Here is a 27,500-nt window from a genome sequence, read left to right on the forward strand (position 1 = left end):
ATATATATTGTAAGATTTTTATCTTTTGGGACTTTGTAGATATTATATCTACACCATTAAGACGCCGGAGCTTTTAACTTTGATTGTATAATCTTCAAGGATCAAACCCAAGCCCGCTGTCAAAGGACTACACAATAACTTCTTACCAATTGCCTGGAAGTGGAATTTTACGAGTCCAATCCCGTTATCAGAGGAATAGATCATCCAAGCCCATCAACTGCCTGGAAACGTAAACTTATGAACCTGACATATTATCATAAGTTACGTAAAGTATTCATATCTCTATTTGTAACTGCCACGATCACTGTTTATCTCTTTTAATTAAATTTCATCATTAATTTTATTTCATTGTAAACAAATCGTTAATTGTTTTTCATTTATAGTAACTAGTAAATTCTGGGGCCTCATTCTACATAGATCTTTATGCATAGTCGAGTAGCTCTTTACTCACTTGAGACTATGACATTTTGGAGGGGACACCCGGGTATATATACTTGATAAAGCCTCGTCATTTTTTTTTTCATGCCCTCTCAGATTAAAACTTTTCATGATTTTTAGTTCTTAATTCTTGGAATCTTCACCAAATTTATGACTTTTTTACAACCATAGATTCAAATTTACCACCATTTATGACAAAGACGTTAAATCTATGATTTTAAAAATGATTTTAGGCCCTTGCTGGACACCCTGTCGAAAGAACCCAGATGTGTGTCTTTATTTATGTGTATTGATAAGACAGATAGGAATTAACTCTTTGTCTTGAGATACGAGATCTCCTGGAGTAAGAAGGCACAGGTCACAGGTCAAAGGTTGGGTCAAGAGTGAGGTTCGGGTTCAACACAAAGGTCGTCGTGATCTGGGTCATTTGAAATTAAACATCTCTTTTAAAAATTGGTATGGCAAATGGTAAAATCTATATATCAGTATATCAGAATTTTTGCCCTTAAAAATCGCTATGATACTGAAAGTATTAAATCGAAGAAACAGTAATGTTTTATTTCTGAAACCCAGCATTGACGGCTGACGACCAAAGGAAATTTCGGACCTTATAAAAAATTATTTTAAAAAGAAAAACTAAAACAAAGAAAAAATAAGATAAAAAGGGAAGGGTAGGGGGGAACAAAGGAAAAAAATTAAAACAATAAAAATATATCTATACATAGATAGTTTTAAAAGGATGAAATTTTGCACCTACTAAAAAGAAAAAAAAAAAGAAAAAAGGAAAAAAATATTTAAAAAACAAAGAACAAAAAAGACAATTTTTTTTCTGAAAAAGGGAAACAATTCCTAAAAGGCAGATACAAAATACAAAGTCAAAGCAACCCCAACCAGTTTCCAAGTTTTCAATTCATTGTTTTGTTTTTAAGGGTTTTACGGCGCTTGCAACAAGTTAAGGTCATATCAGCGCCAGTAAAAAGTAAGAAAATGGGATAGTAAAAAGTTCTAGAATTACAATTAAAGCATGAAAGAAAAGGTAAGACAAAGGAGAATTGGTTCAAATAGGAAACAGATGTGTATTCCAAGAGCACGCTATCAAAGTACTTAGTTTGAGATCACCTAAAAGTCTCATCCAGACACAAGCACAGGTCCCCACGAATAGGGATACACTCAAATGTTTACAAATCATATAAAATAATATGTAAACAAAACATAATACAATGCATAACAGAGAGATTCATGAGGAATAGATTCAGGTTTCATGTCATGTTTACAATCTATAAAATCTGTTTCTCTTCATAAAGTTATGAAATTATTTTGAAAATACAGATGGACAGAACAATGTACCACTAATTTTCTTGAACGAAATTAACAGTACAATGTATAATGGAGCATTATTTATAGCAACCAAGAAGAAAACTTGAAAACTTACTGACAAGCAGCGGCAGGTTCAGCATTTTTCTTTAGAATGGGGTCAATGCAGCCTACTATACTCTGTTGAGAACAAGAAGTGGCTGCCTTGTGAATTGCTAGAAAAATTAAAACATTGAAATATTTTAATCATTCATTAAAAAATAAATTGTTTACACAAAAAGAAACAAACAATTTATAATACAGTCAGACACTTAATCAGAACAGCATTTTATGCTTCCAAACAGCTTATTCTGAGGATGGCCCTCATATTACCCACTAAATAACTAGCATTTTCACCTTTTTCAATCGAGTAGGGAATTGAATTGGGCCATAGCTCAACCACATTCAGCAATTTCATTATCTTTCAAATTAAAAAAAAATAAATTTTGGTCTTCTTTTGTTTACATTTTACATGAATTTTTAGGAAAATTGTTGGAGATTGAATAATTTCCCTTTAAAACGAGAGTTAGCAGATCTCTCATCATCTCCTCATTGGACAGGTCTGAGGTTTGCAACCACTTAACTTTGCCGTTTCTTTTCCTTTTTTCTTCAACTTAAATTTTACTAGAAAAAAAACAAAAAACAAAAAACAAACACACACCAAAAAAAAAACAAAAAACATCACACACCTGAAACAATAATAAAATAAAAATAAAAACCATAGAGCAATGATTCTCCTCCTGAATAGTGGGGAAAACATTCAGCAGATATATGAGCTTATCCACCGCTCGATGCTTAGTAGAGGACAAAAATGAATACGATATATTTCGAAATATAACAAAAAACCAAAGGGCAATTCCGTGTGTAACTGACTCACCAATCAGGGCAATCATTGGGTACTACAAGAGACACAATTTATGAATATTCATAAAGCATTCTGATAGGCATGGAAAACACGTTTTAAATTGTGAAAATCCATACATAAATAAGAAAATGAGAGCAAATTCATTTTCCAAGAACTTAGAAATTTTTTTTGCTTGTCAATTGATGTAAGAAAAAAATGTTCCAACTTTGACGTCATGTAACTAACCACTAAAAATATTTATCATACATGAGAAACATATTTTTAAAGCACAGTGATTAGATAAGTATAAGATAACAAAATTTGAACAACCTCAACCCCCTACCATCCCAAAAGGCAATTCCATGATAATGGCAACCCTGAGGCAAAAACTAAACAGTTACATACACGCATTTGCTCAATTATTCTTTTTATACTTTATGTATTTTTAAAAATAGAATGTTTTAGGATATAAACCCTTCTTAAAGCAATAACAAAAAACATAAAAACACTAATACGTCACTTAAAATACGGACAGGTGTCAGAGAATTATTTGACATGTCTTGGCCCCTTGGTGTTTTGTTGTTTTGGGGTTTTTTAAGCTGTTATATTATATTCATTTTTTTCATTACTTGTTAAGAGTCCACAGTTTCTAGAAGCTTAGTATTACTTTGGCTTTGACGTAGATCTCTTATAACTGTTCACCAAGTGGGCTGGACAGTACCGCGGTGTTCAGAAAAAAAAATTAATTAATTTTTGGTTATAAAGCTTTTTCCTCAAATATCAACCAATTAAAAAGACACCCATCTTGTCAAAATCTCTCAAAAATGGGATTTCAAAGGAAGTAATGAGATAAGCGTTAGCTTAACTGATCAATTGAAGGATGAGTTTTCTGGCAAATATTTTTTGATGTGCATTTTCAGAGTAAAAGGCAGTTTAGGAACGTTTATTGTTGTGTTTCAATGTGTTCCAGTTTGTTGTTGTTTGGCTATTAAGTTGTTGTGAATTGTTCTCATGCTGGGTAACCTTGGATGTCATGGTGAGTTCCATTCACTGTTGTGTGTTATTTCTTCCTGTGAGTTTGTGATGTCACAATGGGTATAAAAACGGTGTTGCATTCTTTTCTGAAGCTTTTTATAACTACGAAACGGATAATGGATATTTGATTGAAATTAGTCAAGTGTTGACTCTGTTTCTGTTACCGGACAAACATTCCCGGACTAATCGCGTAACTACCCACTTCGGTGGCGACTACCCACTCATGTGGAGATACATGCCTTGTGGTGCATATTATTTATTTATTTTATTTTTCATCGTGAATGAGATGTAAAAATCTATTCACGACAGCAGACCAAACCTTTCAAGTTTTAAAAATATTTTTGCTACGCAGGTTTTAAAAAAAAATGGAGCATTTATATAGCGGGTAGCGCAATATCCACTAAATGACTAAATGTGCTCAAAGCGCTTTACAAAAACCATCAATATCAACACTTCTGCTTTTTCTTTCTTCGACTGAAGAGTTTTTGGGGGGTGTTTTTTTTTTTTTTTTTTTTTTTTTAAATCTTATAGTCGCATTTTATCTAAAAGAATGATTCGGAACTTTCAAATTTGAAGTGATGAATTTCAAGGAGCTAAATTTTGGTTCCACTGGCGCACCTCTCACTCTAATATTTATTTACTTTACTATTTATCAAGAACGCTGTGATTATCCCCAGACACCTGTCTGGGGATAATAAAAATTTGTTATCCCCAGACACCTGTCTGGGGATAACAAATTTTTATTATCCCCAGACGCATATTTGAAACTCCGCTCTTTTAAACAATTATCCACATTCCAGAATATGGCAAGTTTCCAGATGCACATAGAAATAAGGAAAGTTAATAAAATATCTATAAAAACATAAAATTAACCAACATTAAAATCAGTTGTTCCTACATATACACAATATGCGTCAACTTCGAAGTGGGTGTCATGGCCGAATGGTTTAGTCGTCTGCCCTGGAAGTTTGACCATAATCGACGTTGTGGGGTCGAATCCTGTTAACGTCACTTTTTTTTTTTTTTTTTTTTTTTAAAATTCCGTCTTCTTTTTACAGAACGTTGAAAGGGATAAATGTCCCATCCATCCTCCCCCACCTCTTTTTTTTTATTATTAAACTCTCTCTCTCTCTCTCTCTCTCTCTCTCTCTCTCTCTCTCTCTCTCTCTCTCTCTCTCTCTCTCTCTCTCTCTCTCTCTCTCTCTCTCTCTTTGTTTTTTTTTTCTAATTTCTAGCAAATATATTCGCCCCCACTCCGATCTCATATAGTGTCTAAAAAGAATAAATAATTAAAAAGCAAACAAACAGAAATATTCAGAGAGCGACCAAATGGTCAGATAGTAAAAACAATAATTGTCTTAAGAAAAAAACAATTTAAGAAATTCATGCTCTGAAACGGAACATTTACATAAAGGTTTAGCAAACAAAAAACTCTAAGGTTTAGGTCAAAATATAAAAAGAAAAAAGAAAAAGAGAGATTTCCCTCGGAGCAGGGAATAGTGTTAACAATAATAATAATAATAATAATAATAATAATAATAATAATAATAATAATAATAATAATAATAATAATATAATAATAATAATAATAATAGTATGATAATAAGAGTATTAATAATAAAAATAATACTATTATTGATAATAATATAATAATGATTATGATGGTAATAGTAATAATAATAACAAATATTACAATTATTATTATTATTATTATTATTATTATTATTATTATTATTATTATTATTATTATTATTTATTATTATTATTATCATTGACCAAAACAAAACAAAAACAATAATAGATCTAGAGCAAATTAAATAATGAAATAATATTATCGGAGAAATAAAAAATTCAACTGATTAAAAAAAACCTCTTGCTCGGAACTCGGAACAAAAGTGAAAACAATGAAAATCAATTGGGAAGAAAGAAAGAAAAGGGAAAAAAAAAAAAAAAAAAAAAATGAGTGGGGGGGGGGGGGGGGGGGGGCGGTCGCGTCTGGGTCGAATCTGTGCAGCTAAAAGGAGTAAAATGAAGGTGGCCTTACCCACTGAGCTGCCTATCCATACCGCTATCGGAATATTTTAAATTCATATATGAGCTAAACATATTTCCACCATTTTTGCTTCCTTGTTTTGGTAGTTATTTTCATCTCTGATTCGAATAAAAATATGTTGTTGGATCTAGTTTTGTGGACGTGTGATACTAAATTGTATTGTCTTGTGCGAAGCAGACAGGAAAATAACAGGTGTGGGTTTTGGGTTTTGGGGCGGAAACACCATGGCCTAGGAATTCGTCCGCGACATAAAAATTATTCCGTCGTCCCCAAAATTGTGGCCAGAATGAGCAAATTATAGAAACAAGAGATGATCAATAAAGTTAACAGGTAGGTTGGTAATGAAAATTTAAATGGTTGGTGGACTATGAACAGATTTGATGATTAACAACTTTCTTCCTGGTTGAAAATAAAAAGTCGAATTGCCAGTTTGACGTTTTCAGATCAAAGTAACAAAAGAAATTTCATTGATCCATTTGCTTTAAAATATTTTTTTTTAAAGAGCTGGATTTGACATTTGATCACTATTTACTTTCATCTTGTGTTAAATATCACTTGATATATTAACTGTTTTGGGACACAACCACTAGTATTTTTTCCAGAATATTTGGTATTTTCACGCCTAGTTTGGCATTTTGCATAAAATGTTTCTGCCCACTTGCTAAATGCGTCTGGGGATAGTATCCTCAGACAGGTGTCTGGGGATAACAAAAATTGGTTATCCCCAGACACCTGTCTGGGGATAACGAATTTTTATTATCCCCAGACAGGCGTCTGGGAATAATGACAGCCTATCAAGAACAGCCAATGTGACAACTCAGTCTCTGTAGAAAGATAGTGGCAGGGACCTATTATGCTATTATGACTATGGTGCGTATGACTATGATTGGGACCATACGACAATAATGATTATTATGGATGAATGATGACAATGACAATTGAATTTGAACAGAAATCTGAAATTAATGAAATTTTTAAATACTTACCAACAGACACCAACACCAAAGTGAAATAGATGAAATGTTTGAAAAGCATTGTGATGAAGATTTCAGAACATTCCGTTTCACTTAATTGTTTTCAGTCAATATGAGTAAAAAACAAACAAACAAAAAATTGAATTTAAATATCTTAACATCTAGCAACATAAAGTGTTTCCTTGTTCATGTTCGTCTGCTAAGTAGTCTGCTACTTGTTTGTTTCCGGTTTCCGGATTTCCGCTTTCCTTTCAATGAAAACTAATGTGCCAGATGAGAGAATAAATGGCGAAAATTAATTATGGCAAATGTAAATTAAAATATACATATTATAATATTATAGTAAATACATATAATCAAACAAACAAATAAGATACGTAATCTGTCAATGTATGAATGCAATATAATGCAAGTGTTTAGTTTGAACAACGTTTGACCTTAATCATGTGACACTTAATATTTTCAATTAAATTGCCAAAATAAAAACCGATTATTAGAAAAGAATATAGAAAGAAAGAAAGGAAGGAAGTAAGAAAGAAAATGAAGCTTGGTGTTTTGATATAATATTATGTATTGCAATTAGGCGTCCAAAGTGTCGGATTGGACATGAGCACGGTTAAATAATCATGTGACCCTAAACCCTCTTCCGCACTAGGACAGGACTGTCCTGGGACAGTTATGTCCCAAATCTGTAACATATAGAATTTAGAGAAATCTTCCGCACCTATTGGGACGGGACAAAACATTCCCGTTGTGTCCCAAGCCGTTGTGAAATGCTACAAAATCAACGGGACAGGACTGTCCCAGTCCCGTGTTCATATCGTTTGTGATAGTAGAAAAATATAGCAGACTTCCGCACAAGGACAAAAAAGTCCCAGACTTGGCGGCGCCGTGTCAAAATTGAAAATGCCTGTCTTTATTTTCTGCATCCCTACTACTACTACTACTACTACTACTACTACTACTACCATACTACTACTACTACTACTACTACTACTACTACTACTACTACTACTACTACTACTGCTACTACTACTGCTACTACTACTACTACTACTACTACTACTACTACTACTACTACTACTACTACTACTACTACTACTACTACTTCTACTATTGCTTCTGCTGCTGCTAATGCCACTAATATATTAATACCTACATCCCTTACATTTTGTATTTATTTCCAATTCCATTGTATTTATTTTCCAACAATAGTCCACACTTTATTTTAGTTCACTGTCTTCTATACTGCATTACACAGTTCCTACCCGCCTCTCCTCTTTTAACATAATTAAGTACACACCTTTTATAAATTTCTATTGCTCAATTTTAATTCGCGCTTCCTCACAAAGTAGCATACAATTTCCTGCCCATCAATGTTTTTGTTTATGCATCTTAACAACGCCACTACCACATTATCTCATTCGTCTTTAGTTTTTAATTCATCATGTGTTGTTGATGAAGGGGAAACCCGAAACGTCCATTTTATCTGTTTTCGTATATTAAACTGAAGCTTACATTCAATTTCACAGTTATGATTTATTTATTTATTTCAATTCTGAATATAAAAAGCAAGAACAATTCAAAAAACAATTCTATGTGATGAAACCACGTACAGAAGGCATAGCAACATAAACATTTTCGGCAATTTAAAAACGTATGTTTATAAATATAATTTAAGAAGTGTCACACTTTGTGACACAGCAGTAACGTGTCTAAAACCGGTCGCACATCTATTCGGTACCTTGTGGGATCCGTTATCTTTATCGTTATTTATTTCGGGAATTTTCAATGAAAATATTTTTAAGTAAGTCCTTCTGAGCCACTTGGACTCATTGTAAGACAAATTAACTCCTTTAGAGCCTTGTAGCCAATGGTGCAGGAGTTATTCCGGTTTCAATAGCGTGAAGCGGACAATTAACGTATTTGTTTGAAAACCTTTGAACAGGACGCTAGTCTATCGCAGATTACTATCCCAGCTTGACAGGTACCCTTTTACACCTGAATGGAGTGAGTGATTGGAGTAAATTTTCTTGCTCTAGAAAGTACAAATTGGCTTCGGTCGGAATCGAACACAGAACCTCTGAGTGCAGAGTACAACGCGCTAACCATGGGCCATCTTGCCTCCTCAGCTTATAAATCCGAAACTTATCCATGTTGCTGTAGCGTTGAGCAGACAGATAACAGTTTAAAATTAAAAAAAATAAAATTCCCTTTTTCATCCCATATGGGAAATTTTTCTCGAGGGTCTATTCCAAGGGAAGACTGGAATAACCCAGGCGTCAGCCGCAATGCAGCGCCGCAAATTGAGCTGGTGAGAGGTATAACCCAAGCGTTAGCCGCAGTGCAGCGCCGCAAATTGAGCTAGGCGAGGTTACTTACTCAAGGCAACACAGCGCATCAGCGGGTGATCGAACTGATGCCTTTCGGGTACGAAGCAAAGACCGTACCACCGAGCCATGCTGACTTTCTATTATCCTCTTGAATGATGCTAGTCCGTCAAAGATTACTTTCATCAGCGCACTGGTACTCATTTGCACCTGGGTAAAATGAGGTGATTTCAAGACAGTCATTTTAAGATAAGATCGGAGATCACCATAGAGTCTACGGAATTGACCCTTGAGCAATCTTTGGGTCATTAAAGGATGCACCCAATATTGTTTTCTCTTTCAATTTGTCTTTTTTTTCCACGTAGTAAAGTACAGAAATATGCAACCTCTATTTCATCCATTACTACTACTACTAGTAGTAGTAGTAGTAGTAGTAGTAGTAGTAGTAGTAGTAGTAGTAGTAGTAGTAGTAGTAGTAGAAGTAGTAGTAGTAGTAGTAGTAGTAGTAGTAGTAGTAGTAGTAGTAGTAGTAGTAGTAGTAGTAGTAGTAATAATAGTATGTGTTGTTGTTGTTGTTGTTGTTGTAGATGTTGTAGTCGTAATAGTAGAAGTAGTGGTAGTAGTAGTAGTAGTAGTAGTAGTAGTAGTAGTAGTAGTAGTAGTAGTAGCAGTAGAGTAGAGTAGTAGTAGTAGTAGAGCAGAGCAGAGTAGTAGAGTAGTAGTAGTAGTAGTAGTAGTAGTAGTAGTAGAGTAGTAGTAGTAGTAGTAGTAGTAGTAGTAGTAGTAGAAGTAGTGGTAGAAGAGGTGGTAGTTGTAGTGGTGGTAGTAGTAGTAGTAGTAGTAGTAGTAGTAGTAGTAGTAGTAGTAGTAGTAGTAGTTAGTTGTTGTTGTGTTGTTGTTGTTGTAGATGTAGTAGTCGTAATAGTAGAAGTAGTGGTATGTAGTAGTAGTAGTAGTAGTAGTAGTAGTATAGTAGTGAGATAGTAGTAGTAGTAGTAGTAGTAGTAGTAGTAGTATGTAGTATAGTAGTAGTAGAGTAGTAGTAGTAGTAGTAGCCAGCAGAGTAGTAGTAGTAGTAGTAGTAGTAGTAGTAGTAGTAGTAGTAGTAGTAGTAGTGGTAGTAGTAGTAGGTAGTAGTAGTAGTAAGTAGTAGTAGTAGTAGTAGTAGTAGTAGTAGTAGTAGTAGTAGTAGTAGTAGTAGTAGTAGTAGTAGTAGTTGTTGTTGTTGTTGTTGTTGTTGTAGTAGTAGGAGCAGCAATAATATTACTCTTGCTTTTAGAATATTTCATGATTATATAAATCTTATGTAAACAAATCCCATTGTACAGTGTAAAAAAATCATTATCGTCATGTCGTATCTTATGTTGATTCATAAAATGTGAATTATTAGAGTTGTACCAAGCACTTATTTTTTAAATTATTAATTTATAATTCAAACTATTAAATAACTAATCTATTAATTAGAAGATTTTACATTATTATTATCATCATTATAATTATCATTATTATTATTATTATTATTATTATTATTATTATTATTATTATTATTATTATTATTATTATTATTATTATTATTATTATTATTAGTATAGTATTATTATTATTATTATATGGTATATAGTATTAGTATTATTATTATTATTGTATTATTATTTATTATTATTATTATTATTATTATTATTATTATTATTATTATTATTATTATTATTATTATTTATTACTATTATCATTATTACTATCATTGTTTGTCTTGCTTTATTATTGATTTTATTTACTTGATTTGCTGATGAAAATATTATATTCTTGTATGAGTTATATTGACAATTGCCTGCAAATAAACTTTTGAATCTTGTAAAAAAAAAATAATAATAATAATGCAATCGCGCAGGTGTGTCCCGGGACAGTCCTCTCCTAGTGCGGAACCCCTTTTGAATAGAAGTTTTCTCCAGTGGGACAGGTAAATTTGTCCTGGGACAGTTTTGTCCTAATGCGGAAGAGGTCTAAGGTCAGGTATCGAAGCACTCAGCTTTGACCCCCCCCCCCCCCCCCCCCCCCCACAACGGGACTTTTAAAAATTCACCCCATATACCGGAGCATACTCAATGTCTCAATTGTTTCTATGTTATGTGTTTATGTTGAGAATATTGGCTATTTAGCTTAAATGCTGGCCAGCTAACTTCGCGTTGGTTGTGTGTGTGTTGGACCCGCGGTCTCCAGTAGTCGGTGAGAGAAGGCTCTTGTAATGAATTACCTGAGTGTGATACGAATTTTTTGGTTCGTGGATAGCTCATACGGTAGAGTCACGCTCTCACCGGCCAGGCGGAGTTGTCGTACCAATAAGGTCGCGGGTTCAAACCCCATCACCGCCGCGAAAAATTGTTATTCTCTATTGTCTTCTGGCACTTTTCTACTCACTTCGCGTCTCTTGTTGACTTTCAAGTAAGAAGTAAGATGCCCTGCATCAAAATATGGCAAAATAGACCACTGGGCAAAACTGTGCTTAACAACCAATTCGGGCACAGATCTCAATCAAGACATAATTCCCACCACCTGAAACACAACTGGAAACACATTCACTCCGTCGACCCTCATGATGCCTCAAGCGAGAAAAGCGACACGATGAATCAACAACACGAATCATTGTCATTCTTGGGGATCGACACTCAACACAAACGCGATGAAGCTTTTGCGAACATGTACATCAATCTCCAACACAAACCAGGCACGCACAATCTGAAAGTGAAAGTCGAGACAGAAGCACAAGCAACACCCTTCCACACGGTATCTTTAACGACGTGTACCCTAACAAGATGTACAATAATCGAACAATTTTCTTAAATCAGAAAGCACAACTCTCACAGCCCGCAACAGTACAAAAATCGACTGATATGGACACTTCCACTTCAATGCTCATACAACGGCAAGTCTTGGGAAGCGATATATTTATGTGCAGTAGATGCACCAGGACATGCTATTCTGGGCCTCCCAAGTAGTGAACACTTCAAAATAGTCACACTGGACTGCACGGTACAAAACATGACACCAATCAACAGCACATCATATCTCAAAACAATGTATCCCAATCAATTGGACCGTATAGGTGAATTGAAAATACAACATACAATAGTCACCGATCTAACCTTAAAACCCAGAATCAACCCACCAAGGAAAATTCCAACTGCATTGAAAGATACCATCAAAAATGAACTATTCTAGACAACGTGTGCAAACAAAATAATATAATAATATATATAATACACAGAAGCGAAGAACGGACAGATTGGGTAAACTCACGCACTTAAGTCACAAAACAAAATGGCAACATTCGAATATGCCTAGACCCGAACCACCTCAACAAAGCACTTTTCGACCACACCAAAGCACTCCAACAGTGGAAAACCTCAATCACAAACTCACAGGTGCCAAGTTCTTCTCCAAACTCGACGCCAATTCAGGCTACTGGTCAATCAAATTGCATCCAGACAATCAGCCCCACACAACATTTCAGACACCATTTGGCAGATACTGCTTCCTTTTGGTCTCTCTGCCAGCCAAGACATTTTCCAACTGGAGACGGGCCGAATCTATCAGCAAATGTACCAACACATGTGGCATAGCTAATGATATCATTGTGTTTGCAGCGACAGAAGAAGAACACGGTCGACACCTGCATAACGTCACAAACATTGCAAAGCAAGGACTTGTGCTAAACTCTGAAAAACGCACAATCAAAAGTGATTCAGTCACATTTTTTGGACATGAATAGAAATATACAAGGCATCGAACCAGACCTATCAAAAATCAACAATCTCAAGCACATGCCTGAACCAACTTCGAAAGCAGAGTGACACCATTTCCAAGGGTTTACAACCTATCTTTCAAAGCGCATACCAGACTTCAGCTCCAAAACAGCTGTACTCCGAGATGTACTCAGCAAAGACGCAATCTTCCTATGGGAGAACCACCAGAAGGCATTCAACAACATCAAAACTGCGGTCACTGCACAGTCAACACTACACTATTACAATCCACACAAACCAGTAGAACTTCACTGTGACGCCAGCCTGAGAGATATTGGTATAGCCCTACTACAGCCTGACAACCAAAACATCGACGTTTTCTTTATTTGTTTGTTTTGTTTGGGGTTTTTTTTCGGGTTTGTTTGTTTTTTTTTGTTTTTTTTTTTTGTTTTTTTTTTTTTGTTTTTTTTTTTTTTTTTTTTGGGGGGGGGGGGGGGGGGGGGACTGTTTCTTTTATTTTGGGGGGGGGGGGTTTGTTTTTGTTTTTGTTTTTTTGTTGTTTTATTTTGTTTGTTTGTTTTTTTTTTTTGTTTTGTTTTTTTTTTGTCTATTTTTATTTGTTTTATTTATTTATTTTTCTACATTAAAAATTTTTAATTTAATTTTTTTTTTTTTTTTTTTTGGTGGTCATATTATAGTCTTGTGTTAAGACATTCCCCTCCGGATCCTCATCCAAAATATTTAGGGGTGACGCTGGACCGAAGTCTTACCTATCGGGTGCTCCGAAAGGAGTTGCCCGGAAGATGGAGAAACGCAACTGTCTTCTGAGGAGGCTAGAAAGGATCGACTTGGGGCGTACCAAGCACTCATGAGAACGTCCGCCCTGGCACTATGCTATTCCACCGCGGAGTATTGCGCTCCAGTTTGGGGGTAGAAACAGAAACGTTGAGAAGGTAAATGTTAAACTAGATATTTATTTACTTTACTATTTATCAAGAACAGCCAATGTGACAACTCAGTCTCTGTAGAAAGATAGTGGCAGGGACCTATTATGCTATTATGACTATGGTGCGTATGACTATGATTGGGACCATACGACAATAATGATTATTATGGATGAATGATGACAATGACAATTGAATTTGAACAGAAATCTGAAATTAATGAAATTTTTAAATACTTACCAACAGACACCAACACCAAAGTGAAATAGATGAAATTTTTGAAAAGCATTGTGATGAAGATTTCAGAACATTCCGTTTCACTTAATTGTTTTCAGTCAATATGAGTAAAAAACAAACAAACAAAAAATTGAATTTAAATATCTTAACATCTAGCAACATAAAGTGTTTCCTTGTTCATGTTCGTCTGCTAGTAGTCTGCTAGTTGTTTGTTTCCGGTTTCCAGATTTCCGCTTTCCTTTCAATGAAAACTAATGTGCCAGATGAGAGAATAAATGGTGAAAATTAATTATGGCAAATGTAAATTAAAATATACATATTATAATATTATAGTAAATACATATAATCAAACAAACAAATAAGATACGTAATCTGTCAATGTATGAATGCAATATAATGCAAGTGTTTAGTTTGAACAACGTTTGATCATAGTCAACGCACATAGTGTCAGGAAGGCTATCAACAACGCCTAGAGAATGGGCACCGATAATGGGCCTGGAGGGAGACGATTACGGAGAACTGACTAAATAAGATCAAAGAGAGAGGGAATGGGGATACCCCTCTGAGGTGCACTATGGACGGCGCCCCCGTTTCGAGCCCCAATAAGTCCCGGCAACCCTTGTACACAGCTTCCCTGACAACGGACAGAGATGCATATACGAGATGGTTTGGACGAATTCAATACCTGGTGGGGGCGGGGACATATACTCCTCTAAGCTTGGTGAGAAGTTGCCAGGCTTCGATACCAGTAAGAGGAGACACTGGGTGGCTGCGAAGGGCTTCAGTCGAGGAAGTGCGCTTCATCAGTGGGGACTTTCCACCTGTCCTACATGTACCCGATGTGGGCAAGAACCAGAAACCACAGAGCATCTAGCTGAACGGTGTGTTGTGACGATGCTACCGGCGGGTTCGCGACCGTTCACGAATGCGGATCGGACTTCGCTGATTGGGTGGATCGTCATAACATAGTAAAAAGGAGAACTATAAGAAGCTGCTGCCTTCGGATCAGAAGATACAGAGTTCGAGTTCCGCTCAGACCAGCGCATTGTTGAGGCTTGGAAAGGCACTTTACTCACAGTCTCTCACTGTACTCAATGGGGCAGCGTGGCTCAGCGGTATGGTCTTTGCTTCGGACCCGAAAGGTACCGAGTTCGATCACCTGCCGCGGCGCTGTGTGGGCTTTAGCAAGTCACCTCGTCCTAGATCAATTTGCGGCGCTGCACTGCGGCTGACGCCTGTCTTATTACAGTCATCCCTTGGAATAGACCCTAGAGTCAAATTTCCCCTATGGGATGAATAAAGGAAGTATTTATTTTAATTTTTAATTTTAATTCAATTTAAAATAAGTACCTTGGTGTTAACAGCGTTGTCTCTGTCCTTTATTAAATTGTAATATTGCATAATATGCTTTAGTCTTTCATGTTAAGCGTTGTCGCTTGCTGGGGACCTCCTTTAAAGGACATAGTTTAGTGGATATTGCCATATTATATCAATGCTAAAGTTTTATTGTTTTTGTTGTTTTTGTTTTGGTCTTTTTTTTTTTTTGTTTTTGTTGTTTTTATTTTATTTATTTATTTTTATTTTTTTTTTGGGTGGGGAGGGGGGATTAAAAATAGATTTAGCGCGGACCTCAGGGAGAGCACCTACGTCACTGGTCCAGGTAAAGTGATGCGTAGACTGAAGTGAGTAAACTCGGGGATTGTTAGTTTCTTTGTTTTGTTTTAATAATCATCACGAATAATCAGACGAAGAAAATCACAACTATGTCCGGTTCTTGTAAGGCGCTTGGAACACATTTAGTGAATATTGCGCTATATAAAGCTCAATATTTTATATTTTTTTAATGTGGTTTTGTGGTATGACACTCGTTTTCGGATTGGAAGGTTCGAGCCTCGCCCGGCACATAGTTGAGTCCTTGGAAAAGGTTCTTTACTCATATTCTCTCACATTACGCAGGTGTAAAATGAGTATCAGCGTTGTTCTGTCCGAAAAAAGAATGCAATATCGTTTAACAGGCGTACGTGTTACTGTTGGCATGGGGCCACTTGTAAACCGCTTTGAGACTTCGAGTGGATATTGCGCGATATAAAAACTCTCAAAATAAAAGACTTTTTACAACGTACAGGTTTATTATATTTAAGAATCTTACTATGAGTGGAGGAATACAGGTATTTGTATAATTATTTGGCAAAACCCGTCGGATGTTGCACGAGCTGGTTTTCAGATATGAGCGAACAGAAGTGAAAGAACATTATCTACATGATTTTCATTTTTTTCATTTCATTGCTTGTTTTGTTTTTTTCTGCTAGGCAGCATTGATGTGGCCTTGGAAAAGCCTTTATTTTATTCATATTTTCTCACCGTACTCATGTATAAAAAGATTTCCTATCCGTAAACAGCGTTGTCTCTGTCGCAAACAATAATTGTATTATCGCATAAGAAACGTCATGTCTCGTTTAACTATTGGTCAGGGACCCTTTGTAGTGCGCTTTGAGCATGCTTAAGGGGGGGGGGGGGGGGGGACAATTACCCACTGGGGACAAGTTCGCCATTTAAAAGTCTTTCGTAGATAGCATAGTCTGAAACAATTTGGCTGACGTATCATACACTCAAATGGTTGCAAATGCAAATTATTATAAAACCTAACATATGTAGAGAACCATAAATGCACCGTTTCTTTCAAGATCCCAGGCCCAGGCTAAACCAAATGATCCCATTGAAGAACTGGACACATAAAGGTGACAATAAATGACATGGAATCCAAAATGGTATAGTATAAAGGGAAAAAGAGATTGTTTAGTCAGGATGTTGACCCATGAAGAGTCCACTAAGAGGGGGTGTGATTATGACGAGTTAAAGACGCTTTAATGAAAGAGAAAAAGGTACACAAAACATAAAGGACGATTCTAAATATGCCTGTAATCTTGTGTTACTGGCGCCTAAGAATAAAGCATAAATAAGTCCCAACAGCAGTCTGCCCAATGTATGACTACCAAGTATCACACTCACACAGACACTGAGACGAGGTTTCTCGCCGAAATGGAGATGAGTACGAGATGGTTATTCATACTCATATTCATATTTAATTAATATTCTCAGAGTCAAGGAGATGATTTACAACAACAACAACAACAACAACAACAACAACAACAACAACAAACGTAAAAGTATAACGCCTCACAGACACGTCAAGTGCTGGGCAATGACATTTAACTATCTCCTTCCCACTATATTATGATTCCAGTCAGGGGGAGCCAAATGGTCTCAATTCTGTTCCAGAACAAGAACATGGAAAGAATCATTGATAAACGAGCGATGGAGAAGACAGCAAGGTAAAGGGCCAATCAACAACCAGCCCAAGACAGCCAACTTTCCCCTACCTTAAGGGGAATTCCAACCACAGAACTCCAGGACGAGGACAAAATTTCACAGCAATATCTATTGGAATTAATTATCCCCCTATTAGTATTAGAAGACATTACTATTATATTTCTGGAATACAATTTCAAGTGGCTGTTCTTGAATTCGAGAACAAAATACAAAGATGCAACAAGTGAAATAAAATGAAAGCAACAATGAGGGAAAATATTAAACAAATGAGTTGTATGTAGTTTGATTTCATTCCAACATTCATTAAACGATCTTAAAAGACAAAATGAACATGTTTATATTCAAACTGTAGGTCCTAGGGGTCTCAACTCAAAATTTAAAACCAGTGAAAATTTTAGGAATCAATATCCGCGAACCAAAATTGTATAAAATGCACATAAACTTATCAAATTCATAATTAATCAACATTATTACATTACCATCAAGGATATATAATTATATTAGCTATAATTAGGTATTACAACCATTATCATTATCATGCGTATAAAAAAGGCATAATTTAATTATTTTTTTTAAATGACTCAATTTCCCACAATATTACCAGACCAGCCATTATATATTCATTTACAAAAAGAAACTAGACATATTTTATTTGCTATTATTTCACAAAAGAGAAAACATATAGAGCAGTAAAGTTAGGTGCCCCAAACGTAAACAAAGGTCGAGAAGCACGTGGCAAACCACATGTTCCTGTCTTGACAGCTCACGTTCCAATGTAAATAATAGAAAAAAAATAACCTTTAAAATTTGGCTGTTATGTGGCAAAAGAAACACATATTCATAAATACTCGATCATGCATCAAATAATGTCTAGATATGGATATTTTATGGAACAAAAGGTAAAATTTTCTAAAATTTATAAAAAGTTACAGTCTATCTATTTTTAGACCAGAGCAAATTATTGCGCTGGTGTGAACAAAACGAGAATTATTCGGAGCCTGATTTTCAGAATAATTTAGCCTTATATTATTATTTCTGCAACTGTTGGATTTTATGTAAACATATTTTCAATACTGAAAGTGTATTGCCTACAACTCAAACTACAAAATTGGGAGACCTATATTGTGCGTAAATTATTCCGGTCCCTAACGGAAATCACTAGCAACTTGTTATTGTTTACGTTTGGGGCACCTAACTTTACTGCTCTATAGGGAATGAGATTAGCGGAAGAGTAGCGTCCCTTGATTGGACGTCACCCATAGTCTGTGACGTCACCGGCGGAAAAGTTATTAGAGAGAGAACGTCATGTTGGTTGTGCGCATGCGTCTCTCGTCCTAGCGGAAGCGGAAGTAAACCAACACACATCAAGGGTCACACCATTGACTAGGTAGTTAACGGGGTAATTAATTTTCCTAATTTGTCAGTGACAGACATATGCATGTCACCACGTGATCACATTCTCTTTCTACAGTTCACCAGGAAGACCGAAACGAGTTGTATCATCTCGTAACCTGCGGGCCTTCAACAATCAGATCAAAGAGGACCTTGAAAATCGCCAACACCAAGAGCACAATAATCCTGCTGAAATTTACAATGCCTGTCTCCGTGCTGTATTGGATCATCATGCCAACTAGGATTGTGTCAGATCGACCTTCTGCGCCGTGGATCACCGCTGATGTACAGCCTTCTAAACAGCGTCGGCGTGCAGCAGAAAAGAGATGGCTTCAAACAAACAACCAAGATGGCCGTGTTATTTATAATCAGTGTGTTAATGAAGTGAAAAACAAAATTATTTCTGAGAAGGGATTGTATTACAGTAGTAGAATTAACGCATGTTCCACCTCTAAATCCCTGTTCAATGTTGTTACTGAAATGAGTGGTAAATCAAAAACGAATGTCATGCCAGGCAACATAGATAGAAATATTTTACCAGACGTGTTTGTAAACTATTTTAAAGAAAAACATTTCTAAGATTAGATGTAAGCTTGACTCATGCCAAAATGGAGAAAAATTGATTGTTAGCATGTCATATAAACTCATATAACTCTTTTTACTGATTTTGAAACAGTTAGTTCATCTGAAGTACGTGATGTCCTCATACGTCTCCTTCTAAGTCCTGATCATTAGATCCTATCCCAACAAATCTTATGTTAAAATGCCTATAAGATTTGTACTGTTGTCTACAAATCCTTGAGCACGAACAGTCCCTCCTATATTAAAGACCTTCTAAACATAATGTCCCCAATAGAAACTTGAGGTCAAGCAATGACCAATCAATCCTTGTCAAACCTAAGCCATTGCGTAAAATAGGTGAACAGTCTTTTCAATTTTCGGCCCCCCATTTTTGGAACTCTCTCCCATCACACGTGAGATGCTCGGATTCGTTGACAACGTTCAAATCTCGCTTAAAGTTTTATCTTTTTACGTCATAATGTTGCAATATTATTTTCATATTTTGTTGTTGTTAAATTGAATTCGTATCACGTTTCCTTCACAATTGTCTCACTGTAATATGTTTTGTTTTATATCACTGTAAAGCGCTTAGAGCCTGTGACAACGGGGTAAAGCTCTATATAAATGCCATTTATTATTATTATTATTGACTCAACCTTAGATATAATTACCTCTATTATCAATCAATCCCTTAGCTCTGGAATAGTACCTATCTGCCTTAAAAAAAAAAAAGCATCTGTCACCCTCTCCTAAAAAAATCGAACCTTGACCCAGATGATTTAAAAAACTACTGATCTGTATAAAATTTACCCTTCATTTCTCAAAAAGATTGTTTTAAAGCAATTAAAATCACATCTACTGGCTAACAACTTAAATGAAAACTATCAGTCTGCTTATAGAGAATATCACAGTACTGAAACTGCTTTATTGAAAATTATCAATGATTTATTACTGTCTTGTGATAGAGGAAAAGTCTCCATACTTACTTAACTTAACCTGTCAGCAGCTTTTGACACAATATATCACACCATTCTATATAAGCCTTTCGAGAATTTTAGAATCAGTGACATCGTCCTTCAATGGTTTAAGTCAAATCTAAGTAATAGAACACAATATGTCTTGATTGATGGCTAGCGGTCAATCGATTTACCATTGAACTTCGGTGTCCCACAAGGCTCGGTTCTAGGTCCAGTGCTCTAATCTGTTTACACTATACCCCTTGGGCGCGCATTGAGCCCCATGGAGTGAATTATCACATGTATGCCGATGATACGCAGCTGTATAAGTCTGTTGTCCCGTCTGGCATGCATGTGGCTTCGCTTCATGTGGAATAGTGTTGCGCGTCCATAGGACGTTGGATGCAGAGTCATTGAGTAAAACTTAACAAAGAAAAAACTGGAATTTTATTATTTGATACACCCTCTAACAGCAGGAAGACTGGTATAAATAGTAAGTCTATTTTAAACAGACACGTCTCCCTGACAGAGAGAGCAAAAACATCTTGGTTTTGTACTGGGCGACTCTTTAAGTCTAGAACATCAGATTAACCAGATGGTGAGGACCATGAATTTAGAATTAAACAGATTGCAAGGAATGAAACGGTTTCTCCCATCCAACAATCTTAAAGTAGTTGCCTGTGACCGCATTCTTTCACGCCTCGACTATTGTAATTCGCTGTTGGTGGGCCTTCCTGACAAGAATGTTGTCAAACTCCAAAAGGAACAGAACAGGGCGGACAGAATGGTTCTGGGCATTAGTCGACAAGAGAAAACAAGTGTAAAACCTATGCTCAGAACACTACACTGGCTATCCGTTCAAGCCAGAATCGAATACACAATTTCCCTTTTTTCTTACAACGCACTAAATTGCCGATCTCCGAGCTACATTCCAGAACTTGCGGTCCCCTACTCACCAATTCACCAGCTTAGGTAATCGGAGATCCAACTACTAAAAGTGCAAAAAACACAGCTTACTAATTTCAGCGATAGATCTTTTTACAAAGCAGTACCTATCATTTGGAACTCGCTTCCATTGTCAGTAAGGCTCTCGGGCAGAGTAGAAAATTTTATGAAAAATTTAAAGACTCGTCTTTTCCAGAAATTTTCATCCTAGGCATTTTCTTATTGATGAGTAAATTATACGTTTTATTTTTTTGGTCCATTTTGTTGAATGTTAATTTCATTTTAGTAAAACTTGTATAGTTAGTGTGTGCGACTGGTCTTTGTGTCTATCTGGCTCGGTACGAGTGTGTTTATGGTTTGACAAGTATAATATTGTAAAGTGCTTTGAGGTTTCGGCATTAGGCGCTATAAAAGAATACTTTATTATTATTATTATTATTATTATTATTATTATTATTATTATTATTATTATTATTATTATTATTATTATTATTATTATTATTATTATTATCAACAGTGCGACAATTTAAAACCTCAAAGCAATGCAAACTGATTTGGGTTTGTCCATTTAAACGGTTCTCATCTGTAGATAATCATTTCACATAAAATGTTCCAAGCTCTTTCACTTCGACCCGCTTTGTTCTTTTATTGAAATTCAAATAACCTGTTAATAAAGAACACCTAGATATCATTAGAAAAAGTTTTTTTATTGTACAAATCTCAAGCTATCCACATTTTGCCATGTTGAACAGAACACCAAAGGGTAACAACTGTGTTGGTGCAGGTAGACTAGCTCAGGATACAGAGGTTTCTAATTCGAGTCAAATTATCGTAAGATCATATCAAGATTGGAAATTCCAAATATATTTTTACCAATAAACAACACCAATCAAACACGAATACTAGATAACAACACAAAAATCGTGTTCTTTTTACATAAAAATAAAATATACCTACTGTGGATGTGGAAACAGATAAATTTAAATTAGAAATGAATACTATGAAAATTATGAAGGATCTATAATAACAGTATAAAAGTTAGGAATTTGAAACCTTTTTGAAAATATGGAAAAACTTAAGAGAAAATCAGGTGTAGGCTCTCTGATAAATCCAAGCGGAGATGTAACCATAAACGACAATGAAGTCTGTACTATTAAATTACTATATTTCCAGTGTTTTTAATAAATGAAGATGTTTCCAACTTTCCAACTATTCCTGTTAGAAATTAAAATAAATGTCTTGAAAATATTGTTATCACACTGGAAATGATTTTACAAAGTCTTCTAAAATTAGATAATTCTAAAAGTTTTTGGTCCCGACGGTCTTCATCCCCATTTTCTCTAATGCGTGGCTCATGAGATATTGTCCATCCATATCACATGGATGATGGTTGAGGAACAATGGAATTATTTGAGTTTTAAAAAATAACCAAAATACTGGGCACACGCAGTTTTAATGCAAATTTGACCAAAAATCGTATCACTTGTATTAACATTGCGTTGAGTACCCGATTAATACCCCTCTAAATAACAATTAGAGAAACTCAAGGACAATTTAAAATAAAAAAAGGTTTTAACCGTCATGTACATATATGCAGATCTGACGTCCGACCGGACTTATGGGCCTAGTTTAACATTCTTTTAATGGTCAATATTTTGCATCATGTTTAGAGATTTCCATGACAACAATGAGCCCATAATGAATTTGGGTTATCAGACCTGCAAATAAGTACACATCGGTTTAAATCAATTCATGAAAAAGGATTTTAACGGCTATTTTCTAAAACATCATGAATCATGAATTCAAGAAAATGATTTTTTTCCTACGAACGAATGCATTGCAAACTGTTTCCATGGAAACGGCGCCATCTTGATATTTCAAAATTATATCTTCCAAATTTATTCCAACGCCAACTCAAAAACAAACTTTTGTAAGATATTTGTGATTCACATATTTTTGGTCGCCAACAATATAATATAGTACAATATGATTTAAAATAGTGTTATATGACATAAGACCACATAATATAATACAGTTTTATATAATACAATGGAAAGTACGAATCATACAATAGGATATGATACAATACGATATGATGGTATCATATAGTGATTTATTACTCATTCGAATTTCCGCAAAACTGAAGGGAAAAATATATACACCTGTGTAAGACCAGCAATGTTGTATTGATTAGAGACAGCAGCTATGACAAAGAAACCAGAAAAAGAAGTTGAGGTGGCAGAAATGAGGATGTTGATATGGTCACGTGGCTGGACAAGAAAAGATAAAGTGAGAAATGAACGAATTCGAAGGTTGACTGAAATGAAGAATGTATCGATAAAGATGAGAGAAGATAGATTGAAATGGTTCGGACATGTTAAGACACGAGAGAGGGAGTAGGTGGGAAGGAAAGTATTGGATACACAGTTAGCGGGAAAGAGAAAGAAGGGACGCTCAAAGTCTTGATGGATGGAAAGGGTCAAAGACGATATGAAAGAACTGGGCCTGGAGGAAGATGGTGCTATGAACCGAGATGCATGGAGATGTGGCATTCATTATGGCAACCCTGAAAAATGCGGGACAAGCTGAAAGAAGAAGAAAAAAAAGTTGTTTTTATTGTACAAAACTGAAGCTTTTTACATTTTTGCCATAAGTTGAACAGAACACCAAAGAATAACAACTGTGTTATTGCAGGTAGACTCGCTCAGGCTACAGAGCTAATTCAAGTCAATTTTCCGTAAGATCATATCAAGATTGGAAATTCCAAATTTATTTTTACCAATATACAACACCAATCAAAACGGAATACTGGATAACAACACCAAAAACATTTTGTTCATTTTGCATAAAAATACAATATATTACATGGCACTGTTTATGTAAAAACATATAAATTTAAATAAAAATTGAAAACTATGAAAATTATGAAGGATTTATAATGACAGTACAAAACGTTAGGAATTTGAAACCTTTTTGGAAATGTGTAATAACTAAAGAGAATATCAGGTATAGGTTCTATGATAAATCCAAGCGGAGATAAACGACTATGAAAGGTTTGAATTATTAAATTACTATATTTCCAGTGCTTTTTATTAATGGAGATGTTTCCAACTTTCCAACTATTCCTGTTAGAAATTACAATAAATGTCTTGAAAATATTGATATCACACTGGAAATGATTTTACAAAGTCTTCTAAAATTAGATCCCTCTAAAAGTTTTTGGTCCGAAGGTCTTCATCCCCATTTTCTCTAATGTGTGGCTCATGAGATATTGTCCACCCATATCACATGAATGGTTGAGGAACAATGGAATTATTTGATTTTTAAAAAATAACCAAAATACTGGGCACACGCAATCTTAAAGCAAATTTTACCAAAATCGTATCACTTGTATAAACATTGCGTTGAATACCTGATTAAAATCCCTCTAAATAACAATTAAATAAATTCAAGGACAATTTAGAATAAAAAGGTTTAAACCGACGTGTACATATCTGCAGGTCTGATATCCGATCGCACTTATTGGCTCAGTTTAACACTTTTTCATTTTCGGACATAATTTTGCATATTTTTTTTTGATTTCCATTACAGCAATGAGCCCATAATGTATTTGGTTATCAGACCTGCAAAAATGTATACGTCGGTTGAAACCAATTCATGAAACCATGATGTTAATTGTGATTTCCAAAGATGTCATATGTCATGAATTTAAGACCAATTAGTCTCTTAACGAAATCGGGCCGATCGAGGCGCCGAACGACGAACCCGAACGGATCTAGCCCTCACTTGACCATGAACAATATCTGGATAGTGAAGGCTCTCAAGCAATATGCAGCATCGGATCTAAGGTCACGTGATAGAGGATAGCTTGGGGTGCTGACAGCGACAATTAAATAGACGACGATTGCTGGCCAATGAATCGTGTCTACCAGTCGGCGTTGTGGGGTTCGAGGAAAGGAGGAGGGGTTAAGAGTAGGAGTAGTGTATCTACTATTTATGTAGCAAAAGTAGTAGTTGTTGTGTAGTAGTAGTGGTATGATATGATAGTGGTAGTGAGTAGTAGTATAGTAGTAGTAGTAGTAGTAGTAGTAGTAGTAGTAGTAGTAGTAGTAGTAGTAGTAGTAGTAGTAGTAGTAGTAGTAGTAGTAGTAGTAGTAGTAGTAGTAGTAGTAGTAGGTAGTAGTAGTAGTAGTAGTAGTAGTAGTAGTAGTAGTAGTAGATAGTAGTAGTAGTAGTAGTAGTAGTAGTAGTAGTAGTAGTAGTAGTAGTAGTAGTAGTAGTATAGTAGTAGTAGTAGTAGTAGTAGTAGTAGTAGTAGTAGTAGTATATAAACTCTCTCTCTCTCTCTCTCTCTCTCTCTCTCTCTCTCTCTTATATATATATATATATATATATATATATATATATATATATATAAAATCCCTCTCTCCCTCCCTCCCTCTCTCTCTCTCTCTCTCTCTCTCTCTCTCTCTCTCTCTTCTTTTCTTCTTCTCTTCTTCTTCTTCTTCTTCTTCTTCTTCTTCTTCTTCTTCTTCTTCTTCTTCTTCTTCTTCTTCTTCTTCTTCCTCTTCCCACTCTCTCTCTCTCTCTCTATAATTATAAACGGTTGCGAGACGCAATATGAATATAATAAGATATGGTATAATACAATATGACATAATATAGTGTAACATAACATAACACAACATAATATAATACAATATATTATTTGACAATGACATGTAATATTAATATAATGAGATATTATATAATACAATATGATATAACACAGTGTCATACAACATAACACAACACAATATAAACAGTAATGTATAAAACAATATAACGTAATATAAATATAATATGACATGATATAAAACCATATGATATAATGTAGTGTTATATAATACAAACGAAATTCCGCAAAGCTGAAGGAAAAATATATACACCTGTGTAAGACCAGCAATGTTGTATTGATTAGAGACAGCAGCTATGACAAAGAAACAAGATAATGAAGTTGAGGTGGCAGAAATGAGGATGTTGATATGGTCACTTGGCTGGACAAGAAAAGACAAAGTGAGAAATGAACGAATCCGAAGGTTGACTGAATAGAAGAATGTATCAATAAAGATGAGAGAAGATAGATTGAAATGGTTCGGACATGTTAAAAGATGAGAAAGGGAGTAGGTGGGAAGGAAAGTATTGGATACACAGTTAGCGGGAAAGAGGAAGAAGGGACGCTCAAAGGCTTGATGGATGGATAGGGTCAAGGACGATATGAAAGAACTGGGCCTGGAGGAAGATGATGCTATGAACCGAGATCCATCGAGATGTGGCATTTATTATGGCAACCCGGCAAAATGCGGGGAAAGCTGGAAGAAGAAGAAGAAGAAAAAGAAGATGTTTTTATTGTACAAAACTGAAGCTTTATACATTTTGCCATAAGTTGAACAGAACACCAAAGCGTAACATCTGTGTTGGTGCAGGTAGACTCGCTCAGGCTACAGAGCTTTCTACTTTGAGTCAAATTATCGTAAGATCATATCAAGATTGGAGATTCCAAATTTATTTTTACCAATAAACAACACCAATCAAACACGAATAGTAGATAACAACACAAAAATCGTGTTCTTTTTACATAAAAATAAAATATATTACATCATACTGTGGATGTGGAAACAGATAAATTCAAATAAAAAATAAAAACTATGAAAATTATGAAGGGTCTTTTATAACAGTACAAAAGTTAGGAATTTGAAACCTTTTTGAAAATATGGAAAAACTTAAGAGAAAATCAGATGTAGGCTCTCTGATAAATCCAAGCGGAGATGTAACCATAAACGACAATGAAGTCTGTACTATTAAATTACTATATTTCCAGTGTTTTTCATAAATGAAGATGTTTCCAACTTTCCAACTATTCCTGTTAGAAATTAAAATAAATGTCTTGAAAATATTGATATCACACTTGAAATGACTTTGCAAAATCTTCTGAAATTAGATCGCTCTAAAAGTTTTGGTCCCGACGGTCTTCATCCCCATTTTCTCTAATGCATGGCTCATGAAATAGTGTCCACCCATAGCACATGATGAGATGGATGGATAGATGGATGGATGGATGGATGGATGGATGGATGGATGGATGGATGGATGGATGGCTGGCTGGATGGATGGATGGATGGATGGTTGGATGGATGGTTGGATGGTTGGATGGATGGTTGGATGGATGGATGGATAGATGGATGGATAATGGATGGTTGGATGGATGGATTGATGGATGGATGGATGGATGGTTGGATGGATGGATGGATTGATGGTTGGATGGATGGATTGATGGATGGATGGATGGATGGATGGTTGGATGGATGGAATGATGGATGGATGGATGG

The 27,500-nt window shown here is 35.3% G+C and overlaps 1 protein-coding gene and 1 long non-coding RNA gene across 2 annotated transcripts in view; one reads left to right on the forward strand and one right to left on the reverse strand.

Moving 5' to 3' along the window:
- Window positions 1-653, forward strand: part of LOC144973835 (uncharacterized) — a 7,202-nt gene extending 6,549 nt beyond the window's left edge. The window contains exon 4 of the mRNA XM_078916727.1: window positions 559-653. Coding sequence (XP_078772853.1) covers window positions 559-653 — 95 coding nt within the window. The remainder of the gene's footprint in view (window positions 1-558) is intronic.
- Window positions 654-1,837: 1,184 nt separating this feature from the next.
- Window positions 1,838-14,151, reverse strand: LOC144972256 (uncharacterized). The gene is made up of 3 exons (XR_013645324.1): window positions 13,952-14,151; window positions 6,710-6,958; window positions 1,838-1,967 (listed from the first exon to the last, which is right to left on the reverse strand). It is a non-coding gene; the product is annotated as an uncharacterized LOC144972256 (long non-coding RNA).
- Between the last annotated feature and the right edge of the window lie 13,349 nt (window positions 14,152-27,500).

Source organism: Berghia stephanieae, chromosome 5 (assembly GCF_034508935.2).
Source record: "Berghia stephanieae isolate SIO BIC M18660-M18661 chromosome 5, UCSD_Bste_1.3, whole genome shotgun sequence".
NCBI lineage: Eukaryota > Metazoa > Mollusca > Gastropoda > Nudibranchia > Aeolidiidae > Berghia > Berghia stephanieae.